This window comes from Manacus candei, unplaced genomic scaffold (genome assembly GCF_025592945.1).
Source record: "Manacus candei isolate 608988 ecotype Guabito, Panama unplaced genomic scaffold, ASM2559294v1 h1tg000047l, whole genome shotgun sequence".
Classification (NCBI taxonomy): Eukaryota; Metazoa; Chordata; class Aves; order Passeriformes; family Pipridae; genus Manacus; species Manacus candei.
Genome location: NW_026138095.1, coordinates 4,904,041 through 4,928,384, shown reverse-complemented (window position 1 = coordinate 4,928,384; position 24,344 = coordinate 4,904,041). Strand labels below are relative to the sequence as shown.

Here is a 24,344-nt window from a genome sequence, read left to right as displayed (position 1 = left end):
TTCTTTTTTCACTCCAAAATAAGTTTTTTCCTTTCAGGCATTGAATTATCTTGGGATTCAGCTCACAGATGAACAGCAGCTAGCCCTCAGGCAGCAACTTCAGAAAGATTCTAAAGGAACAGTGTCTTTTGGAGGTAATAATTTGTTAATTACTATGGAAAAGAATGAAAAGTAGGAGTACAGAAATGATAGATAATAACCATTTAATATATTTTCTGTCACTATTGGGTTGCTGCTGCAAATAAAATGATAGTTTGAGGCAAGAACCTTATTCTACTGTATAAAAATGCGCTTGAAATTCTGAAACTAAGTATTGGGAAAGCAAATCACAAATTTATCTAATTAAGAGCAGCCTTGGGAAAGCTTTATTTTGTGCTCACAAATGCCTAAATTTTTTACCTTGACGATAGGGAGCTGTAATTGTTCCAAAAATTACTTGGGAAAGTATTGATGGTTAAAGAGACTTCTTGAAGGGACTAAACTGATGTATTTTTTAACTTCAGTTTGTGAGAAGCAAGAACATTTCAGCTATTGCATATAGAAAGAGATTTGCATGGAGACCATCACAGTTCTTCTGGCTAAACCTAATTCTGATGGGAATGAGTCGCTTCTGTTGGTTATGACAATTTTGGTTGGTGACACTGACAATTTAAAAATATTTTTCAAAAACTGTGAGACATGAAAGTTCTGATGCTAAAACTGATGGAAATTTCACTTTTCCTAAAGTTTATGAAGAACAGCATCAAAAACTAGTGTGTGAAAAGTAATATTTTATACTTAACCATCCAAAAAGACACTGGATTTTCAAGTATCTCATCATGAAAAACACCGGATCTTCCATCAGATTTTACGTGGAGTAAACTAACTGACCTTTTTATTTCCACTTTTCTGTCATATCGTGGCAGATTTTTTTTTTTTAATACATTCATCATCCAAGCCACGTTGATTGTGAGTGATGCAGTGTTTGTATTTAGAACTTTCAACTTAGCCAGCATCAGTTTTCCCGGGGCTCTGTCAGGGGTTTAAAGGACCTGCAGAGGAAACCACGAGCTCTGAGCCAGCATGACATTTTTTCCCTTTTCCTGCAGGGAATTAATTATGTCTCCTCAAACATAATTAATTATTGGGAAGGGCAGGTGTAGACCTGGTGTGCAGATTTCTTTTCATTTGTCACAGAGACCTGCCAAATGTAAAGCATCCCTAAACAGGTACTTGGAAGCTGAACTTTCACACCACCTTTGTTTTCTTTTGTCCTTCACGACTTAATTTTGAGGATATTTCTTCCCAAGATGTGTTTTGGACATTTTTATTCTTTACCAAAAGTTTCTCTTGAGAGGGATGTGTCTAATTTTCCTATTTTCCTTTAGAAAGCTTAAGCTGCATTTATAAAAGACTGGCTGTTCGTTGTGATATTTGGAGTTGTGTTGCATTTAGTGACACTGCTACTGAAGTGAACTCATGGGCTGCAGCAACAAAATGTGAACTGTTTTTTAGATTTCATTGAAGTTTCAAGGAATCTGTTCTCAAATACAGCAGATGATGGCCACAAATCTGTCACATTTGGGGGCAGTGAAGTTTCCAGCTTACAGGATCCACAGGTAAAAATATGTGCTTGAACAGTGTTTTTAATTGTTGGGAGGAGATTATTGGAGAGTGTATTATATGTGAAATTATTCCATATTTTGGGCAGATGTTTAAAACAGCTCCATATCCCAGGGTTCTTTAAGGTAACCCAGTTTCTGTCAAGCTTTATTAAGCAGCCTGATTTGCAGAGAGCAATTAATATAATTATGTTGTTGTTTGTTATAAGTCTGGACAACAGGGATTTTCTGAGGTTTCTTAATGGAAATGCTACAACCTGTGTGAATGATAAACAATTACTGGGCCAAGTGATTTGAGCTCCTGCTACTGTGAAAATCATTTTATTCTAGAGCTGACTTTAAAAAAGATCATTTTTAGCATATGAATACTAAAATAAAAGGAAATATTTAAAATAATGCAAAAAACAGGGGCTATTAATGATGTTTTCTCGATACTTCAAAAAGTACTTTTATTAATCCACTTTAACAGGAAAAATAATTATTCCTTGGGAAGATAAGTTAGTCAAAACTTTCTTAAACATTTTTAGCATTTTCAGAGCATTAAATTGTTTTAAAGTTAAGATTTTCCTCTAATTTTATTAACAAGACCTCTTAATATAAGATGTTAAAGATTATGGAAGACACAGTTAGCAATACATTCTAACCTTATGTATTTAAATAGTTTGCAACCTGTAATTCTTTGGAGGATGACGTGGAAAGACTTAAGAAAGAAAGGAATGAAGCTTTAAAAGAAATTAGTAAATTAAAGGTAACCGTTTTTATTTGCTCTAAATTATTCATTTTTTGGAGTGTATGTAGTAATTTACTGTTCTTATTTTGAATTTTATGTGGAATTTTTCATGATTAAGTACAAAGGCAGAGCAAACAGTCCTAATACATTTGAAGATTGCTTATAATATATTTCTAGAGACAGTAAATTTTATTTGTTATACTGAATCCTAACACATTTTTTTACTCTGATCCACAGAGAAATGAAACTAAGCAGATATTTCGCAAAAGTGAATTTGGAGAAGTGACTGATTTGCCAGGCAATTTTATTTAGAGATAAAAATGTGATCTTAGTGACTGCAGAGTCTAAGCATGTAGTGATACTTTTGAAAGAAATCAGAACTGGGGGACAAATTAATCATGTTCCAAAGTAATACATATTTTCACAGACTTTACAAAATTCCTAAAACCTAAAGCAAGGAATATATTTATTGTTTCTTAATACCCTGGGTTACAATCATGCCCCCATGGTCCTGAATTGCTTTTTTAACATACCAAAAGATAAAAATTTCTGTATTCAGCATATGTAGCTTTTGTTCTTGGACAGGAAAATTGATCTGAGGATATAGACAATTATACAAATTCCCTCCTGGTCCAAAAAAAATTCTTTCTTGCTATAAATTACGAAAACATTGGGTTGATATGGCCAAAGGTCTGTGCTTTGTTCTGTGCACGAGGCTTCTTCTTCTGAAAGCTTTGTACTGAAATGAAAGAACCCAATTTCCATTGAGTGTTGAAACAGTGGATACTTATCACGAGTCCCTAAATTGCTGATGTTGAAAACTGACAATGATTAATCTGAAATAGTCTCATTTTTTATACTCTTTTCCACATATCCCAGAAATGTTCAGTGAATAATCCTCAAATGCTCAAGTAACCTAACCAGTCTCACTGAACTCACTGAAAAGCTGGCTTGGAGAGATGGGAATTTGGGCTTGTCAAAGGTTTTATAAAAGCTGTTCATTACTTGTTATTGCCACCAGAACTTTTTTAATATGTGTGTTCCTGATTATACAGCATTGTTAACAGACATAGTAGTTGTACAGAAGGCAGAAAGTACATGGATAAAAGTTAAGAATTGCTACCTGTAGTTTTGAAGGAGCTAATTGAGTTTTAGGACTAAAAACTCTTCTAGTCTGAATTATTAGTTCTTTCTTCTCTTTTTTTTTTTTTTTAACAGGAAGAATTGTCTGAATCTGTGAATGCACAGAAACAGTTAACAGAGCAGCTACAAGCAGTCAAACAAGTATGTTGAAGTTTCTTAAAATTATAGTTATTATTTTCAAATTTTTTTAACTCTTTTCTTGTGGAAAGGAGAAGGGAACACTTCTTTGTGTCTCAATGCTCATGTAGACTATACTTTCACACTGATTTCAACACAAAGTGGTTCTTTTGTTGCTACAAACCTTTTGATTAGAAGTAGAGAATATTAATCCTTCAGTTTTTAGAGCAGTAATACTCCTCTGCTGTTGAATTGAGGTAGGAACCCTAAGACAGCCTGGATCAGTGAGGATGGATAATGATGTAGTACCTTTCTGGTGTTGTGATTTTGCTGTTCTTAGGCAACAGTGTCCCTAATTTACAGTCCTAACATTAACTATTTTGTATGGCAGCCAAAGTCTTAAGCATGAAAAAACAGACACACTTGACAATGCAACCTGACATTTACCAGGAAAAAAATGTGGTGGTAAGGATTTTGTGAGGAATGTCTTGTTTCTGTCTCCAAATATATCTGTAATTATGAGAGAAGAAATCACAGTTTCTTGCAAAATTCAGCCTTCTTGTGTCTCTTAAAGGAAATTTCCAACTGCATGTAAGTCTCATGTCACTTATAGCCAGGATTCAAACCCAAGTAACTTTCCTGTTCCCTTCTTCTCCTGAACATCCTGTCATCTCATCTCTTCTAATGATCTGCCTGCCCTTCTCTCCTGTACTGTTACAAATAGCCACGAGAAACCTATAGGGAATATCTGCTCCATCAGATGTCATGTGTAAAAATGTAAGATACAGTTTAAAAAGTCTTCCTAGGTACTGCTATATTTTATATTTTTGCTTATGTGTGTGGACTTGTTGAGCACCTTCATTATTACTTTTTGCTCCTTGAATATAAGGGAACTGCTTGAAAGCTTGTTCCATTGATGTTGTGCTGTTGCACTGTGGGATGGCAGGGAAATAAACTGGATTATCTTCTGGATAAAATTTAACTGCAGGTGTGTTCCAACAATGCATTTCACGTTTCCATTCACTAATAAGGGTTCAAACCAGAGCAGATGTTCAGCCTATTAATCTAGACTAAAGCTATTAGAAAGTACAAAGCCCAGTGCAAACCTGCTCTTACTGGGAAGGCAGACTTGGACCAGGCTGGTCTGAGAGGGTGCTTTAAGCACCAGTAATGCCCGTTTGCCACCACTCGAGGTCCTCACACTTTTATTTTTCTCAGGTGCTGTCCTGTGGTGGGGAAGTTGAGCTTTGCCGTGCAAACCTCCCGGGGCTAAATACTGATCTTCTAGTGAGCCTTCAAAAGGTTCCACACGGTGAAATGAAACAGAAATAATAAATTATATGTAATTACAGCACTACAAGTGGGCTTTTAATGGAAATTTTAGTTCTGTTTATACTTGGTGCATTTTCAGGTGTTTTATATATATATTATTATACATATTTCTGTCATTTGGAACCAATATTAACATTGCAATTCATAGTGATACAAAGGTTTTAAAAAATAGGCTACTTAGGGTGCAAGTTTCCATTTAACTTGTGATGCCTTCCAGCTTGAGCTGAAGTTAGTGAAATGAGTTAATGAGTACATTATTGGGCCCTAATGGCCTGATTAAAAGTAAACAAAGTAAACAAAACCCCAATTTAAGTATGTGCTTAAGGCCTTCTGAATTGAGTGTAATTTAAACATTTTTTTTAAATCTCTACTCTGAAAAAAACAAGGTTTTATAGGCTACCAGTCATATATGGGAGTATCTTTTGTGGTATTTCTGTTGTCTACTAATTGTGAATTGCAGAGATTACAGCTTAATTAAGACAAGGGTACAAATATTCTGGTTAATGAACATGCTTTGTTGGTAGCAATTCATTAAACAGTGCTTGAATCAGTAGCTAACAGGAGGGGTGAGCTCTTAGGACTAGAAGTATTGCTAAATTTGAAATGAGGTAGAAAGTATTTTCTAATACTGATGTATGACAGCTAAAATACATTAACTGATCTTTTTTTAATTTGAAATTGGGATGAAATCGGCACAAAACACAGAAAGGTATTTTTGAGTCCCTGAAGTCTTGTCAGCAGCATGAATGTGGACTCTCTAGTGTCTTCTGTCCTCCTGGAGGAGTTTGACTGTATCCTGTGCTGCCTCAAAGTCCTGGGTCATACCAACCTGAATGATCTCTTCTGTACTGCAGCTTTTTCCACAGTTATTGTCAGCTGAAGCACCTCAGCTAACCACAGTAAATGTGAAAGGTTGCAAAGATGCTGTTTGTGGTATCCCAAACTGCTGGACTCGTAGTTCACAGGGCTGAGATTTGCTGCTCTATTAATTTTTTTCTGGGCTTTGAATGGCTGCTATTTTGGAGGCAGTATGTAATTTATTTCACCCTGCCTGAAAGAAGTGTTTGGTTTATTTTCATTTCATTAACTTTTCAGCATACGGTGTTTGTAAAATTAATGACTAAACATAATTGAATTGTAACTAGAATTTTCACATAGTTTAAGAGAATATTTTAGTTCCAGTGTTTGTGGTGGCTGGAGTATTACTTGGATAAAACCTGCTTCAGACACTCAGATTTATCCAAGGCAGAAATAGAACCTGGCACAGGAAGAAACCTGTACCTTGAAATTTGGTAAGAATTGGGTTTCTCTCCTCCGGCTTTCAATTTCTTATTGGTTGTAGGAAAAATGGTCCCAACAGGCATTTAGATAAATGCAATATTAGCAGCTGCAGATCCTTTTTCTGTTGTGTCTTAGAATCACAGAATGGTTTGGCTTAGAAGGGGCCTTAAAGACCATCTTGTTCCACCCCCTGCCACGGGCAGGGACACCTTCCACGGGACCAGGTTTCTCAGAGCCCCATCCAGCCTGGCCTTGAACACTTCTTTCATACAACAGTTGAGTGGGACAGGAGCAAACGTTGCTGAACTGTGGTGTTACCCATCTGTTCTTCACTGGTGGGGGCCCCTTACCTGCACAGAACCCCAGTGCCAGCTGCAGTAACTGGAGAACAGGGAAAGCTGGTGGTATCCTTTCCCTTTGTGCCTCCCTGCTCCAGAAAACAGCTCTGGTTTGTCAGAAAATTTTACTAATTCGGTTGTAGTGTGTGTAATTGTTTCATTGTAATGTAAGAAGCCATTGTTTGTTAATTATTCCTTTAGGTCTTTCACTGTTGAAATCTGGTCATACTCAGTCTGCTATTACAGAGAAATTAATATTCAACAACCGGGTTTCTGAAAAAGACAATGGAGGAGTAAAGGCAATTCTGGATTATATGAGATTAAACCTTTATCTCAAGGAGGTCTTATTTCAAAACGAAGACCTCCCTTTTCATTATAACAATTTTCCCCTCACTTTTCTGATGTCAGTTTATTTAAATAATTCCTGTGTGTGGGTTTTTAAGACGCCACCCTTTGTCAAGGCTTCTGTGTTCGTTTATATTAGTCAAACTTAACATTGGAGCACCTTTTCCCTTTTGTCTCCAAGGCTCTTTTTCCCACCTCCAGCCTGTTTCTGAAGGATACCTTTGCTGCTGAAGACTCACAGCTCATGCTCTGGATCAGCAGGGCCCAGCTCTTCTTGCTGTTGAGTCAAATTGTTTCTCAGAGTGGCAAAAAAGTGCCCTCTCCAGAGGCAGTAATTTTGACCTCTGCTTGTATAGATTCATAACTTCTAAGAAGTCCCTGTGTTCTCTGAATTGTTTCTAGGAAAAAGAACTGCTTTGAGCAGCTCGAAAGAGGGGTGGATTGTTCTAGTCTGCTTTCAGTGATGACCCTTGCTCATGGTGCTGCAAACAGGCAACCATGAAACCAAGTCACCAAATAACAGGCAGACATGGAGCAATAAGCTTTGGAATAGTCTGTGTCTCCAGGTGGAGGTGAATAAGCGTTAAAAAGGCTCATCTCATGCTTTAGGCTTTCAAGAGGAAAAAAAAATCATTCTACCTGCTGTGAAATTAAAGGTCATTTAAATGGATCGATTATTGCTCGTGCTCTGTAACAGAAACCTGTAAATTATATAAAACACAAATATCACCTGTATTCACTGCTGATGCTGCTGTTCTGCACATGTTGTCACTTCTTTTACTGCTGTATTTTCTAAGGGGCTGGGGTACACAGTGGTATTTTATTTATTTATGCAGAGCCATTACAAATCTGAGGAAGATGGTCTCCTGTATATGTATCACTGAGATTAACTGACCTATGGCCTGAACTGTATTGCTTATTCAGGCTAACAGAGTACAAGTCAAAAGTCATCTGAAGCTGAGATTAGTAGATCATTTTACAGAAGAAACATTATGACAAAGTACAGGAAAACATGACTTGAAGGATATTGATTGCACAGGGCAAAACCTTCTGCGTTAGGAAAGAATTAAATCTGCATTTGTAAGCTTAGCTGACCTCTCCAGACATATCTATTATGGCACCTCTTAAATATTGTATGCCATTTCTTCCACAAAAATAGGAGATTTGGTCATTTAGGTTTTTCAGAAACAGTGATTTCAAGCCTACTTTCTAGAAGGTTATTTCCTACTTTTTGTAGATTCATAGTGTGTTTCTCCTCTTCCCCCACCTGTTTTCCCTCTAGTTCCATTCCCAACCAGGATATAGTTATATTAATAATAGGTAGACTAGGAATAGGATATTCACCTAAGTGTCCTTAACTGAGGAATTTGTACAAAAAAGCCTCTGTGTATTTGTGTTTAAAGCTTGTAACTTTAATTCTTCAGAAAATTGCTATAAAGTTACTTTTCCCACTGATTAATTAAAAGCTAAGGGGAAAGAAGGTTTGTTGGTTTTGGTGCCAGTGAGCCTGTATGTCTACATTTTTTATGAGCAGTTTGTTTGTTTTATTCCTAGTTTGTAAACTCATCTGTTGTCCAGACCTTTAGTCTGACTTTCTAAATTTACAAATCAAAATTAACTTGAATTAATATTCAGTAGTCAAATGAACTGCGAAATATCTTTCTCAAAGTGAGATTTTGCAACATTTAGGGATTACATTTGCTGAATTAAAAACTAAAGGTTTCTGCTTTCTGTTTTCCATACATTATTTATATGTACATTTTATCTAACACTCTTCTGTGATAATAGAGGATAAAGATATAGGAGCAGGAACTAGGCAGAAAAAGAAATTTAAAAAAAGCAATGATTTTTGAGAATACTTGCATTAAGAGTCCATCTCCATGATGTGTGAGCTCTGACTGGAGTGGAAAACCAAGGATATGCCTTGGTGATATACACCTTGGAGGATACTCACTGGAGTGTGAATTCAGGCAATAATAATAAAAGGAAGTAATATCTCAGTAAAGCACTTTTTTAGGATGGAAGTGAGGGGGCAGATTAACAGCACCTGGTGCATTTCTATAAAACCTTTCATTCCTTTTAATTTACACTAATTATAGATTTTATTATTTAATTTATCAGGCACATTCTGCCTCTGTAAATACCTGGGTTTTGCTCGCATATAGAATCATAGAATCAGCTGGGTTGGAAGGGACCTCCGAGATCATCAAGTCCAACCCTTGATCCAACCCCACTGTGGTTCCCAGCCCATGGCACTGATGCCACATCCAGTCTCATCTTAAAAACCTCCAGGGATGGAGAATCCACCACCTCCCTGGGCAGCCCATTCCAGTGTCTGATTACCCTCTCTGTAAAAAATTCTTTCTAATATTTAACCTAAACCTCCCCTGGCACAGCTGAAGACCAAGCCCTCGTCTTGCTGAGAGTTGCCTGGGAAAAGAGACCAACCCCCACCTGGCTACAACCTCCTTTCAGGGAGTTGTAGAGAGTGAGGAGGTCTCCCCTGAGCCTCCTCTTCTCCAGGCTGAACAGCCCCAGCTCCCTCAGCCTCTCCTCACAGCACTTGTGCTCCAGTCCCTTCCCCAGCCTCGTTGCTCTTCTCTGGACCTGCTCCAGCACCTCCATATCCTTCCTGAACTGAGGGGCCCAGAACTGGACACAGCACTCCAGGGGTGGCCTCACATCCTACACTTTAAAAATTACCACTTGAACCACCCAACCCTAAACACTGGCAGGTAGCCCTGACTTCACCTGCAGCACCTGTGAGTTAAATCTGTTCTTCTGTTAGCCGGGCTTGGAACTTTCCAAGGGAATTGTAACTTTTCCCTGGAACCTGCAGGAAGCCAAGGCAGCCGTGGAGGAGACGAGAGCCCTGCGGAGCCGGATCCACCTCGCAGAGGCTGCACAGAGGCAGGCACGGGGGATGGAGATGGACTATGAGGAGGTGATTCGCCTGCTGGAGGCTGAAATTGGAGAGCTGAAGGCTCAGCTCGCCGATCACTCCGGCCAAAATAAAGTAAGCAAAGCAGTCGCCTGTCAGAGTTACCATGGTTTCCTCGCTGTTGTCATGTATCTTGTTTTCATTTTCTTTTCATCTGCTTTTCTAAAGTAGGTCACTGTTTGTCTTGTATTATTCAATAACTGGAAGGACGCGTGGGGAAGGGGGTGATGTGGAGTGTACGAGTCTTCCTTTATCCAGATATCTTTGGGCTGGAAAAACAGGAGCTAGGAGGGTATATGTGGGTCATAGGTCAGAGTGGCACATCTCAAGCATTAAGGCTTTTCTGAGCTGTAGATATATTGTCTTTAAAGGCTACATGTGTGCCTTTGTATTCGTGTGAAAATGGCCTTCATGTTTATGTTGCTGGTAGGCAAATAACAACAGTATAAAGTCCAGTCCTGTTCTTAAGTAAATTTAGATTTAATCAAGATAATCACTTAAATGCTACTAATCCTGCCAAAAAAAAAATTCTTTTTAATTGAGCTTTATATTTTAAACCCACTTCATCTCCAGTGAGGCATTCCAGAATATGACAAGGAAGAAAATGTTTGAGGCACTTTTAAATTTTTCCCAATAACTGCAGATCCATTTTCTGCTCACAGTAGAAGTGCAAGTAGGTTGGCATGTGTTACCTTACTTTTCTCGTGAGAAATGGATGTGCATATGTCTTGATGAAGAAAACCTACTGAAATGTTGCCTTATTTCATCATTAGAATTAATTCAATATTACAAGGCATTAAAAGGTAAACCCAAGCTGTGTGGTAAACAAGCCTGCAGAAGAGAACACAGCAAGTCCCTGTGGCTTCTGGAAAGGAATTCCTCTCATTTAATTGTGAGTTCATACCATGGAAGTTCTTGTTTCTGAACATCTGGGTGAGATGCCCCATCTTTTATGTCAGGTGTTTTTGACATGTTTGTTTTCTAGGAGTGGTGTAAAAAGTAAAATTTTAAGAAATTCAGAGGGTATGGGTTGCTTTCCCAGAGAATTGTTCTGGAGATACTAGTTTGAATTCCTGAAATTCTGATTGAATACCTGTGTTGAGATTTAAATCTCCACATTTCAGTATCAAGTAGGTACCAAATCTATAGGATGCTCTTTTTGGTATGAAAGAGTGAGGTCCCTCACCAATCTCACCAGTGAGATTACCAAAGAAAGGTGTTTGGAATCAACAGATTCTCTGATAGTCAGGCTGCTGATGATTCTGCTGCTTTGTACAATGTATACAAACAAATGTCTGTACTTACTTGCTTTGAGTAAAGGCAATAATTGGGTTATGGTGATTTCTTGTGAGAGTTTTGGAGTAGGTAGTGGGCTTTCAGAATGATCACCCACAGTGCCATGTAAAAGTTTGTTTTTAATTATAGTGATATTTTCTTAATTTTGGAGAGATCTTTCTAGATGCTGTCTGCTCAGCAGCCAACTCAGCTGAACAAACGTGCCCATGTGCATGTGAAGGTTTTCCTCGTGGTCCTCTCACACAAACAGGGGCTTGACCTGCAACTGGGAGCCTCCAGGACTTGATCTGACAGGGCTCACATTGTCCCCAGCTGAAGCAGGGAGGGATACATAACACTGATCAATAGGTTACACAAGTGCATGCAGGGGGTAATTTTCTGCAGGCTGGGCCATAATTACTGTGCTGGCCAAGGGATGTGTGGATGCAAACTGGAGGACTGAGTTTGTTCACACACTGGCTGGTTATGCCACCCTGCTGGCAGATGCTGTCACCATCAGGTTGGATTTTTGATCCATTCACAAATCAGTTAAAACTCCCTTAATCTTCAGCCCCATCAATGTTATTATCTTCCAACTTTAAATTACCTTTATATCATTTGCCAAAATCTGTTGCCCTCTGGAGCTGTTTTGCCAGCAGGTCAGGCAATTCCTGCCTCAGGAGCAGTGTTGTTCAGAAATGTAGGAAAGAGTGTGGTAAACATTTCGAGCACCCCTTTCAGTTCACACCATGTATCTGTGTGAGCCAGGGGAAAAAAATTACTAGAATAAAAGCCTTAAAATACCTTTCCCAGGATAACATTCAAGACTTGAGAAAGAGAGTTACAGTGCTCGACTGCCAGCTGAGGAAATCAGAATCAGCAAGGAAGACCTTTGAGGTGGCTACTGAAAAATTGCTACAATTTGTAGAGGTAACTTTGCCTTTCGTTTCTGGCAGTATTTTATTTGGAAAAGTTTTTTTATGTCCTTGCTTTGGAAGAATAAGCACAATAAACTGACTATACACTAGTTTGCAGGGATCCTTTCATTGCTAGAAATATAGGTGGTGTATAAGTGTACAGATCCATCCAGGAATTTACTTTATGTTTTGCTGTGTTAAACAAATGGAAATGATCATATAAGTTTGTTCACTTGTTTTTTTTTTCACAAACTGTATCAATTTCTGTGAAATTCCTCAGAAGCAAAAGGCAGAAGAACTGATATTTGATAATACTTAGGAATGTTATGAAACAATAATAAAAGTGATGTTGTTATAACCCCCTTAAATGAAGTAAATATAATGTTTTGGTGTTTACTTTCACACTTCTAGCTGGCAGAAACTAGACTCTTTAATTGCAAATCAAATGCCCCACACCCAAATAGAACATTAAATTTTAAGGTATTACTTTTTGACTGTGTCCATCTCTAAACTCTTAACTTCTTGACTGTGGCCAACAGGTTGTGCATGAAATACTTTCAGATAACTCTACTTCCTCAACAGTTTTAAGGTAATGAAATGGCAATATTAATATTGAAAACCCTACTATTGTTCCCAAGTCTCCAAAAACTGTCTTGTAGCTATTTTTTTCCTTATATTTTTGCTGTATAGTTCTGAGTGTCATTTTATTGGAGGAGAGGCAATGGCATGAATTATAAATTAGGCTTTCAGGATACAGCTTCATTAAAAACCTCTGAATTAAATTAAAACAGTTAGTAATTACATAGCTATGGTTGTCTGGATGTTTCCATGAAGTAATTATAATGTACTCAGGATTAGTTAAAATGCAACGAACCTTAACAGTGGATTATAATTTTTTAAATTTATTTTTTTTTTAGAATTGCCTAAGTGATTTTTGCATCATGATGAATTCAGTAGCATATAAATAAATTGATAACATGCGTATCCATTTACATTTTATTACTTTTCCTGTAAAAGAAGTTGATCTTGTTGAAGATCCTGGGGATATTGCCTAGGAATATTCAAAAAGATTTCAGCAGCCTTTTGTCCTTCAGAATATTGACATGATTGTACTTATATATCCCAGATAGTGTTCCATTAATATTTTTGTAACAGTAAAGTTGTTTGGTCTCTATCCTGTGATCTTTTTCAGTAAAGCTCTCAAGGAAATCAAATGTATTTAAGTGAAGTGAGCTGGAACATTATTTCAAAAAAAAAAAAGTATAGAGGCTCAGACCAATGATGATATTGCAGATAGTCAGTGAAAAGCAGTTCCATGGGCACTGCACAACAGTGATATTGTCTGTTTTATAAAGCTCATAGAGGTTATTTTAGTAAATGGATTAAATATCAAACACAATGCCGAGGTGACAAACTGACTCAGTAACAGCCCCAAAGATAATAATTGGGTCCTATGAAGCAGTGTCCCTTCTTAAATGCTAATACAATAATTCCATTGAAGTAAGTTCCTTCCCTGACACCCACTGAGTTCTCAATGCTGCACTTTGAGTCACGAATGTGGCTTGAACTGAGCTTTCCAAACACCTTTGTTGTGCAGACAGAACCGCCGCTGAGGCCGACTCATTGCTTTGGTAGCATCCGTGGCTTTTGTCCATGCAGTGAGACCCAAACCAATCTAGAAACACAGGTTGGCTGTATTAAAAGCAGCAGTTTGCTTTATCACCTTGCAAAGAAACACTGATTGTTGTTTGTTCTCTTAGTGACGGGAGAGCAACCCTGTCCACCAAAGCACTTCTCGCCCGGCTGGGAAGGGTCGGACCCGCCGCCACCACGGCTCTTGCAGCAGAAGCCAGAGACCTTGCCAAGTCTGTCCGTGCCATTTTGGAAGTAGATTGTGAGTGAGTGTGTGCATCTTTGTGTGCTTTGAAATGTGGTATCAGTTCATTAGCCAGGAAGATGGATCATTTCGTTCTAAATTGGATGGGGACTGGCAGGATAAATCATTCATAGAAGCGGAGGATAGTGCAGGTTCAGTGTCAGTTCAATATGCATCTTAATCAAACTAGAATTAGAATATAAAGTTATTCCAGAGTACATTTCTCCCTGAAAAACTTGAAGCAGAAAATTAATGCTAAAGTGAGGAATATGAAGATTACCAGAATCATGTAAAACTAGCAGAATTTCGTTACTTTAATGCTCTTTTTTTTTTTCATACTGGAATATTTACAACATGTTTCTCTGCTGGATTTGCATTAACATGTATCTAAGTGTCTTCATTAAGATGTTGTTGCTCTAAGGAGTGAATGTAGCCAGCAGTTCCATTTGGAGATATCCATGTATATCCTCAGGTCATTAACAGGAAACTGTTCCCCTTGGTAAAAATGATGATAGTTCATGAGAGTTACTGTAATAAACTGCATCAGTTGGAAAGCTAAGAAACAACTATGGGTTATTGTAGGATTCCTGATTCAGATCATCCAAAGGATGGTGTATTTTGATCACATTTGTCTATAGTTGAGCAGATATGTCAGTTCTAATCCATCTTAAATGGATTGATTAAAAAAAACAAAACAGAAATGGCCTGGTACATCACAGGAGGTTTGGGAAAGGTGGTTCATTATTGTTGTCAATAATTATTGTATCAAAGATTTGAATATCTTACATAGTTTCAGAATTAATTTAGAAAGGGACTGAAGAAATATATTTGAGAAAATGTTTCTAGATATGAAAAATGTTTTATTTGACATTATTTATGAAGCATTTATTTATTCCATCCCTCTATGGCAAAAAAAAGCAAAATGAGAAGATAAAATTTGTTCAGAAGTTTCCAGAATATTATAATTTAAGAGTTACTGGTGGAAGAGAAAGAAAATAACAGTGACCAGGAGAAGAGACAATTGATTTTCCACTAGTGACAATGGTATTTCTGTCACACTGAGTTGGTTTTAAAACCCTACACAGGAAATTGTGCAAGGAAAACCCTTAGTTCTGAATGCAACTGAATTCTACCATGTGGTTGTGTCAAACATAATAGGTAGGATACATGTTAGAAAGCTCTGGAGCCACAGCAGGGATCCATTTTCTGAACCTGAGAATTAAAAATAGGTCTGCAGAGAAGGATTTAAAGATTGAACGTCATCTTTCTGAGTTCATTCTGATTTGGAGAGTATTACAGATAGATTTGGGTTCTGACGAGCTTGAGTATGAGATTAAAGCTTTAAACCTCACTTGCTTTCTCTCTTTCCCTCAAAAAAAAAAAAGTGGTTAAGGCAAAGTAACTATTTGATAGCATTCTGTCTGCAGTCCTCTGTGCCAGCTTCTCACTCAGTGTTCCCCATGTGATCTAAAGTTTTCTTGCAGATGGGCTGTCATAAAAAGGGGGCTCTTGTGGATGTAGCATTTCATAAATATCAGATATCAAAGACAAAAGTATAGTAGACATTACACTGCACACTGGAAGTTCTCATTTTTTGCCAGAAAGATGTCCCCAGCATTTAATAATTTTTTATTGAATTCTTAAGAGAGTTGGAGTTGATATTTTTGATGTTGCTCAGTGGATGAGAAGGGCTGACTGGGAAGCCACTGTGATGTATTTTACCTTCTAAACAGAACTTCTCCTTCATTTTTTGCTTCATTTTGTGCAATATGAAGTGAAGGAGCCCCAACCAAAATACCTCTTTGATTCATTTACGATACACGTGAAACTAAGTCTGGGTACCAAGGCAAGGTTGTGGAGTGTTCTTCCAAAGGAAAACTGCTTCCTTTGTTAAAGATCATCCTTGACAAGCAGGTCAAAATGACATATTTATGAATTAGCCCCATGAACTGTCCCCTTCTTCTGTAATAGCAAGACATTTTGCCTGAGGGAAGAAGCTTGAAGAAGTTCAGTGTATTCCTGAAAATCTTCAAGTGCATATTGCCTTGTGATAGTGCTGCAGATCAGTTTTCAGCTTTGCAGGCTGAATGACAGCTCTGTGAAGGCAGTTTGGCAATTCTTCAAGTGAGGACTGGGAAAAAAAAAAAACCAACAGCTCGTTTTCCAATGCTTACTACTGCAGGATCCTCAAGATCCTGAAATGCAAATAACAAAGTAATAAACAGAATAATCGGGGTCATCCCTTGAAAGATTCATTCTTCATCTTCTTTAAAGGCTCTAAGGTATTTTTAGAAACTAAGCCTTGAGAGGCCATTCTGCTTTGCAGAATGCAAGGATCTCCTGAAGACATAAAATTACTTTCATCATACAAAGGGTAATAATGCCTCAGTGAAAGAACTGCAGCATTTAAAAGTAGTTGCTGCCTGCACTTAGTAGACCATATGGTGCAAATCAGGCTAAAAAGAATAGAGCATTTTCTTCTTTTCTATTACAAAATTAGAAAAGAAATACACTTGGTGCTGGTAATGGCCAAAATCTGATTAACCCTGGAACATACTTATCTCCCCATAAAATAACAGGCAATCAGCATTCTGAAATGGGCACTGGTTTAACACAGCTTTCAAGTATTTTGGCTGCTAATTTCCTCACTCTGCCTCTGAAACTTCCATCCAAAAATACAGTCTTGCTCCTGTTGATGTAATCCCAGCCATCTGTATCCATGAAATGCTATGGAGCCTGCTCCTCCAGCCGGCAGGAACTCAAGCAGTGCGTCCTGAACTCTTTCATCCCGTCGTGTTCCTTTAATCCGGCGTCAGCCTGAGATCTGACACGCGGCAGCCGCGCTGAATTTCACTGGCATGATCTCCAAATCAGTATAAATTCCAAAAATCCTACTTACCTGGCTCAGATTGATCTTGCTGGTCACAACAGTCACCGTGCTTTTGATGTCAAAGATCCTCCAGGCAGAAGTTTAGTTGCCCAGTTTTTGTATTCATTTTCCTTGGATGCTGACTGGATGAAAAGAAGGAAACTGCTTCCACTGCAGTGGAAACTGCTGGTGCTCAGCTCAGTTAGTGCTTGGTCTAGTTAAGGTGATTTTGATCTCAGGCATTAAAAGCTGAAATATGGAATTTTAGCAATTTTTTCAGTTCAGGGTTTTTTCAACTATGTTATGTTCAATTGCCAAAACCATTCCACAGTCAGGAACGTTTCAGTTATCCCTTCCCATTCTTTTGACAGTGTGAGTGGAGCTCAGTTATAAGGCAGAGTAGGCAAATCTTCACAAATAACAATTTTGCTATTTTGAGAAGAGCCAATATTGCTAAGTATTCACATTTCTTGTGTTTATTTGTTGCAGGCCTGGTGTTTATTACAACAGAATTAATGCCATGTACATTATTGCTATTTTATGGATCTTATGGATACAACAGTGCTGTAACTTTGCACAGGTCACTGGCTGTAGTTCATCAGGAGATTTTCTATTAAGTTGACATGTAAACATGGGCTGTTCCTCATCCCCTTTTTTATGCCTGTCCCTCAAAATCCAGATGTAATTGTAGCATGGACAGGCATGTCCTGGTTAACTTGACTCCTGTTACTGGGTTAGTGATATTAAAGATGCATTTGCAGAGGCTGAATATCAAAATAGGTGTCTTCTGCTGACCCCAGGAGTACTGGCTGATTGCTAAGGTTTGCTGAAACTCATGTTGCTTTGTCTCCTTGTATTTTTAGTATTAGAGAGAGAAAATTATTTCCTGCAAGATCCAATTTGTGGGGATGAGCCCGCATTGGGAGGGAATACCTTTGAAATTCTTTCAGCTAATAAACTAGAACTGTGCCTTTTCTTCCTTACTGGAAGAGCTGCCTGGGAAGGAGCAGCCTAATGATAACTAAAGACATAACTCTGTGTATTCATTGTTCTGGCAAGGCCATAAATATTTCAGTGAATTACTGAAATCAGAAATAGAAGAGACCTATTAAATTATACAGTGTATATCTTGAACACAGCTGTACAGCTCCCTTTTTAATAGTTTTTTGCTAGCAAAAGAATTAAAATCAGTGCTGCGTTCTTTTAAGATAAAAAGCTTATGTTTGTCAATTAAACACTTTCTGAGACAGTATTTCCATTAGAAAATATTACTTTTGGTGAAATAAAAATGCATTATTCCTTTGAAACTTTGATCAACAACAACAACAAAAGAGGTGAGTTTTCCCAAAAGAGAATTTATCAACTGTTTTATCCAAAGAAAAATTGCACAGTTTTGCAAGTCCCTGAAGGTTGAAGTTTTTTACCTCAAAATAAAAATACTTAATGGGAAGGTAATTTCATTTTTGTCAAAAGTAATAACATTAAATTATTCAATGAACTTTTTGCTGTTGAGTCTTATCTGAGTTGACATTTAAAAAAAATGTGTTGGGTGGTACCTTTACACTGCCTTACCTTCTGGAAATCTTCCTTGGGAAAGGGCATGACTTAAAAGAAGCACAGATTGGAGAACAGAGTTAGACAATTATCTGACGATGTTTTACTGGTTTGGGTCTGTTGCTTTTTTTAATTGCAATTCTGTGCCACTATATGTTTGATGCAATGTTTCAGTGCCGTGTGCTTGATCCACATTAATTTTTTAATGCATAGTCATCCACATATTTCAAAGCAATTTAGCATTATAGCTGTGGTTTCCAGGCTCAATTCTGTCGTCAGCCACTGAACCACAAAACTCTTATGACTGATTTACAACTTGTCTGCAGAACCTGGACACTTTTATATTCTTTTCAATTACAAGATTTATTATGATAATCTATGAGAGTTTTTGAGGTTGGGTAGTGATCCCTGACTCAAGAAAAAAAAAAAAGTGAGAATGCTGAACTGTAGCATCATCTCTGCTAAAACAGTAATATTTATGTGCATGCCTGTACTTTAAAGCAGTGCCTATAATGTTATGGAAATAAGTTACACCAGTGGAGCTAAATCAGTGTTGAATAGTTTATTAGGAAGGCAAGAAAAAACCCAAAACCTTTTGCAGTTATACCTTTGGCTGTGGTTTTGTTGTTTTCTTTGGCTTTAGTATTATTATTGGGATGTGACTTCAGGTGTTGCACAACAAGCCTAAAAACCATAATCTAAACCCTGTTCCTATGCCCAGAATTGGCTTGGGTTTACAAGAAAGGCTTAGAAGGAGACAAGAAGAGATTTTTGGTACATGATAAAATGAAAATGTATTACTTCTGTGAACACAAGACATAAAAATGCCTTGCAAATGGGAAGCAGAAGAACTGTCTGCATGTAATGTAAATCACACCAAAGTTTGTAAAAGTAGCACTCAGTACTTTGCCACCAAGGAATCAGAAAAGATTTGGCTGGAAAGGACCTCCAGCAGTCAGGTAGTGCATCCATGTGCCTCCAGCACCATGAATTATATCTCCATTAATCCAAACAGGTATTTGTGTAGTAAATCCCACAGCCTCTGTGGGTGAACTATTCCCATCCTTAATTATCTTTGCCATTAGGAAACCTTTTCCTTTGGCCTAAATCCTCTTCATTGCAGTTAAAGCTCATTACTACTTCTCTTGACCCCTGGAGTTATTGAAAACATCCCACCACCTTCCTCCTTTTGGCAGCTTTTAACATATTTGAAGGCCGTGTAGTGTCTCCCCTTTGTTTTCTGTTCCCCAAATAAATAATACCAGTTAGCTGATTTTTTTACCCTTTCCTTCTTTCCTCACCCTTTTATTTCTCTGACTCCTCTCCAATTCATCAAAGTTGTATTGAATTCTGTAGTTGGGACCTTCCTGTGGGAGACAAAAGTGGAATAAGCTTGTTTGCTTTAAAATATAGCACACCACTTCCCAAATGGTGTTCCCTTGCCCCAGTAGCTTCATGTTTCTGGTTTGTGTGAAGTTTGGGCTTTCCTGTGCCCCAGAACCAACGGCAGCTGGGTGTACCCACTTCCTTCTGTGCAGCTGATTATCCACACCTCAGATACAACACTTTGCTCTTGTCTTCATTCAGTTGTACCCTATTTATTTCACACATTTGATCCAGTTAGTCAAGCTCTTACAAAATTCTAATCCTGTTTTTCAGTGGCATTTCAAAGAAATGTCCGTTTCCCAATGGGTTTTAAATCCTGAATTATCCCTGAACCCTCCTTCCTTGGACTAAACCCATGTTTTGTTGAATGTAAGGAATGACATTGTTTTCACTCGACTGGTCTTACTTGTAGATGATGTTACAGGGCCCAGGAATTAGACCCTGCTTGTTTAATTTGATGTCCAAGAATCAGAACATTACAGTAATTATGTGCAAGCAGAGAAGCCAGATAAAAGATGACACTAATAAGGATGGAATAATTTTATGACCTGATCAAATCAGAAAATATATTTAGAGTATCAATTATGAAGGAGTTGCATGCTGATTTATTGGTAACTGAATATGCATGTTATTCCCCATGTTCCACAGCAAGGAAAACCACAATTCAGTCTCTAAAGCTTGTATTTTAAGACAGTTCTTTAAGGTGACCTAGATTTCAGAACTCTGTTGTTGCTGCTAGAAAAGCAAATTATTCTCTCTCCATTCACTTACCTTTAATGAGAAGAGATGAGTCAGCTTTTGAATAGGCACTGTCTGTCCTGACTTTCAAATCAAAACATTTTTTTAATGAAAAACAAGCGATATTATTATATCTTAACATGCAGATGACCTAACAAGATTAGTGCAGTCTCATTAGGATAATTGCCAGCATCTCTTAAGGAAGACTTCATTAAAAAGCAGACCTTCAAAAGTCCACAGTCTTGTGTAGTTCATAGTGTGACCCCTCTATGAAAAAATTAATTGACTTTGTGCCTCTTCCCATACAAGTTGTAGTTGCTCTTGGTAACTATGGAGACTGAAGTCAAAACTCTCCAGAATCAACAATTTTACTGGATGGTAAATACTTCCTAAATTGTCTTTCTATTAATTTCTGTTGACATAATGCTTAGAATCTCAGTATAGCAAACCTTCATTGTAGTATTGTGTTTCGACGTGAAGGAGGAGGAAAGAAACTTTGAAATTCCATAGTGTGGAGACACAGATTGCTCACAAGTCAGAGGGAACACACAGGTGAGACAGGGCTTGGTCTCAGTCCCAGAGCAGTGTCTGAAACTCAGGAAATATGCAGGTGGTAAGATGGGAATTGAACCTTGAGCTCTCAGGGCTGGCATCCCTCTTTTTTGACTTGCAAGCACAGTTCAGATGCAGTCAGCTGGTGACGGGGAGAGGTGGGTACCCCGATGTCTCTCGTGTGTGTCCACACCCCCCCTCAGGGAACACCTGCCTCCTTATTTCAGGTAATAACAACAAATAACCCAACCTTGCAGTGTGGAGCTGAACCAGAGAAGTGTTTCCTTTTGGCAGCTAATGCTGAGTTAATTTTCTTTGGCTTCACAACTCCGAGCATCCTGAGAGATCTGGATGGAAGCTGACAAGGGGAGGGGGGATGAGCAGCCCTTTGTTGGGAATCAGTGTGTGCTGGAGCTATCAGGGCTCATCTTGTCTCAGAGGGTTGGGAGGATTTGCTGTCAGCTCCTGCAGTTGTCACATTTTTTCACTTCTCCTCAGTAGGTAGGAGTGAGAAGCTGAGGGCCAGCAGAGTTCCTTAGACATGTATGGTGCACAAGTGTGATAATTTAAATGGGAAGAAGTACAGAGAAAGTTGATTGCCAAGAATGAGAGAGGAAGCTTTTTGAAAGTATATTTTAAGGAGAATTTTACAAGAGGAAAACATAATTGCTTGGTGCTTATGAAGGGGACCTAAAGGAGGTACAAAATGTGTGTATGGCTCATACTGGATTTCTTACCTCATGGCCTGAGGCATATGGATCACTGACTGGCAGTTGGATGGGGGTTTTTACCTTGAATTACTGATTGCTCTGGGTATTGTCTTTGAGAACACAATTTTACCTTTACCTATAAATGTCACCTTTACAGTTCAGGTAAAATCCAGTGTGCTAAATTGAGGCACACTGTGCATTTTTTTTGTTTCCTTTCAGATTTATAACAAAAACTGAAATGTATCTATCCTAGATTTTAAGAACTTTTAGCATTACTTTTAAAATACACTGGCTTTAAAGTCATATCTTCCTGTAAATAAACCCCTTCTTTTACTTAGGTGTAACTACAGGCTTTTTTGTATTGGCCTAAAAGGATATCTTGAATGGATGTATTTTTACAATTTTTCTGCAAAAGGAAAAAGTATTACCTTGGTCTGTACTTACTGTGAAATGAGCTCAGCAGAGTAGTTCTGTCTCTCAATTGTAGGTGGTTCATTCCAGCCCCCTGAGCAGTTTTAATTGCATCATCAGTGCAAAAAAGTAAGATATTACTTAGCAAGAAAGGCCTATCATGTAATACCATTGCTTTTTAAGTCTCAGACAATTTCTGTTTAATTCTAATTTTAGCCAGTCATTTTAATTTGTTACCAATGAATGCTTTCTAATTAAACTTATATTTAACGATCACATGCGTCAGTGAGCAATGTGAGATGACAGTGATGGAAGTGGGTGGATCACACAATAGATGGTGACAAGAGGAGTTGATCCAGTAAGGAAAGGAGGAGATGGATGAATTCTGGAACAGAGGGATCAGGGGAGCAAGAAAGGAGGGAAACTGAGGAAAAGTTTAGAGCTGGGCCATACAGTTATTCCAGGCTATTACCCAGAACTGGCTGTGAAAGCCCTGTGTGCAGAGCCTTGTGTTTCTGGAAGAAGAATGTGTTATTCCAGATTCTTTTTAATCAGCTGAAAGTGGATTGTACCAATTGAGAACAAGAACGTTCTCAAGAGAGTACTTAACTTCTGTGAATTTAACTATGTTTTTAGCCTAATGGCATTGGTGTAGAATTCCCCAGTGATGGGCTGTTTCTCTAATTTGAGGATTTGATAATGTGTTTTCTGTCTTCTCTTCAGCAGTTTGAGATTCACAGGTATAAACAAAATGAATTTCAATTTCACTTATGCAAATGTTCATCAAAAATTGCTTTGGAACTTGCAGTGTGTTCAGTCAGCAATGGAAGCAGTAATGTGTTCTTGACTAATCCCAAATAGACAACGTCATGTTAACAGTCACTAGTGGGAGACTGTAAAAGAAAAAACCTGCAATGAATTCTTAGAAAGGAATATTTTTCTAGAAGCTGGACAAGACTGAAAAAAATGTACTAGGGAATGTGCTTTTACCATTTTTAAGACTTTACTAGGGAGCTCTCCCAGCTCTGTGATCCTCAGGTGCTGTATTTCTCTTGCTGTGTCACTAATTGAGACTCTGTTATTGCAGCCCTTAACACTGAAATAAAACAAAACATCTTAGAGTTGGCAAACTAAAGGCAGATGGGAGCCACTGGAGAATAAGGAGCACTGGCATGATTTTTTTTCTTAGCAGCCTTCTCTGTGAAAGGGTAGATTGCTGCATTCTGCAGTTTGCTGATTTTTTTCTCCTTCTTAACCACAGTAAGCAAAATAATTTGGGGGTAACTGGTCACTGCATTCTTTTGTATTTTCACTGGACAGGCAGTAGCATTTGAGAAAGAAGCAGTGTAGATGAAAAATACAAAAATAATTGTCAGATAATCAGGGTGTTAAGAACATTTTTAGAAGCAAATAATAACAGCCAGTAGATTATGCAAAATCCAGTGTTTGGTCAGAACGAGGTGGTCTGAAACTCCTCCCTGCTTTCACTCTCCCTCACTTTTGAGGGCTGATGCTCCCTTGACCTAGATAAATGACTAAAATAACAGTAATGGTGAGGGACATATTGCTTCATGGTATCTTGGCCTCCTCAAAACCAGTTGTTGAACACCTGACTATCAAACGTGTGGTATGTGGAAAGGCCTTGGAAGCCAAATGTGATACATACTGATTTTATTAGAAGCACATTGAAATAAGCTTTTTTTTTTTCCAGGCAAGTTGCTAATTCATTACTTTTTTTTTTTCTGAAAGGTGATGACATCACATAAAAAATAATCATTACTAGAACTTCGAATTCCTTTCATGTGAGCATTTGAAGGGATGCAGTCTTCCTCCAGCTTTTTGTATGCTGCAAGACATTCCCAGTTTTTCAGCAGTGTAGGTGCTCAGGTTCCAGCCTGTGACAGGAGGTAATGCCATGGATCTGCTGTTTACCCCTGGCTAAAGGAGGACTTACCCAGCAGTGAAACAAACACTGAAATGAAGTAAAAATGAGCATCAGCTCCTCTGTTTGCTTCTCATCTTAATAACTGTCTGAATTGCTTGGAACCTTCAGACCTGGAGAAAATTAGTCTTTATTTGAAAAATATGTAGTTTGGGTTTTTCTTGTTGCATTTCCAATATTCAGCTTCTGAAAAGGTACAGTTTTAAAGGCAATTATCCTTCTTGAAGACAGGTAGCAGCAACCTCATTGCTCAGATAAATGTAGCTCTCACTTATTTCTGAAGAAT

General features: G+C 38.1%; 1 protein-coding gene across 7 annotated transcripts in view; it reads left to right on the top strand.

The window, feature by feature from the left end:
* STXBP4 (syntaxin binding protein 4) overlaps positions 1-24,344 on the top strand; it is a 67,570-nt gene that overhangs the window by 21,680 nt on the left and 21,546 nt on the right. For 4 of the 7 annotated variants that reach the window (XR_007906350.1, XM_051798021.1, XM_051798022.1 and 1 more), the window contains 8 exons: positions 38-134; positions 1,495-1,598; positions 2,263-2,349; positions 3,550-3,615; positions 9,727-9,903; positions 11,917-12,033; positions 12,560-12,609; positions 13,781-13,914. Coding sequence is in view for 6 of the 7 variants with exons in the window: in XM_051798021.1 (XP_051653981.1) it covers positions 38-134; positions 1,495-1,598; positions 2,263-2,349; positions 3,550-3,615; positions 9,727-9,903; positions 11,917-12,033; positions 12,560-12,609; positions 13,781-13,914 (832 nt within the window). In the remaining variant the exon portion in view is untranslated. Of the gene's footprint in view, positions 1-37; positions 135-1,494; positions 1,599-2,262; positions 2,350-3,549; positions 3,616-9,726; positions 9,904-11,916; positions 12,034-12,559; positions 12,610-13,780; positions 13,919-24,344 lie in introns of all 7 variants that reach the window. The other 3 variants (XM_051798023.1, XM_051798026.1, XM_051798024.1) reach the window with 3 other exon arrangements.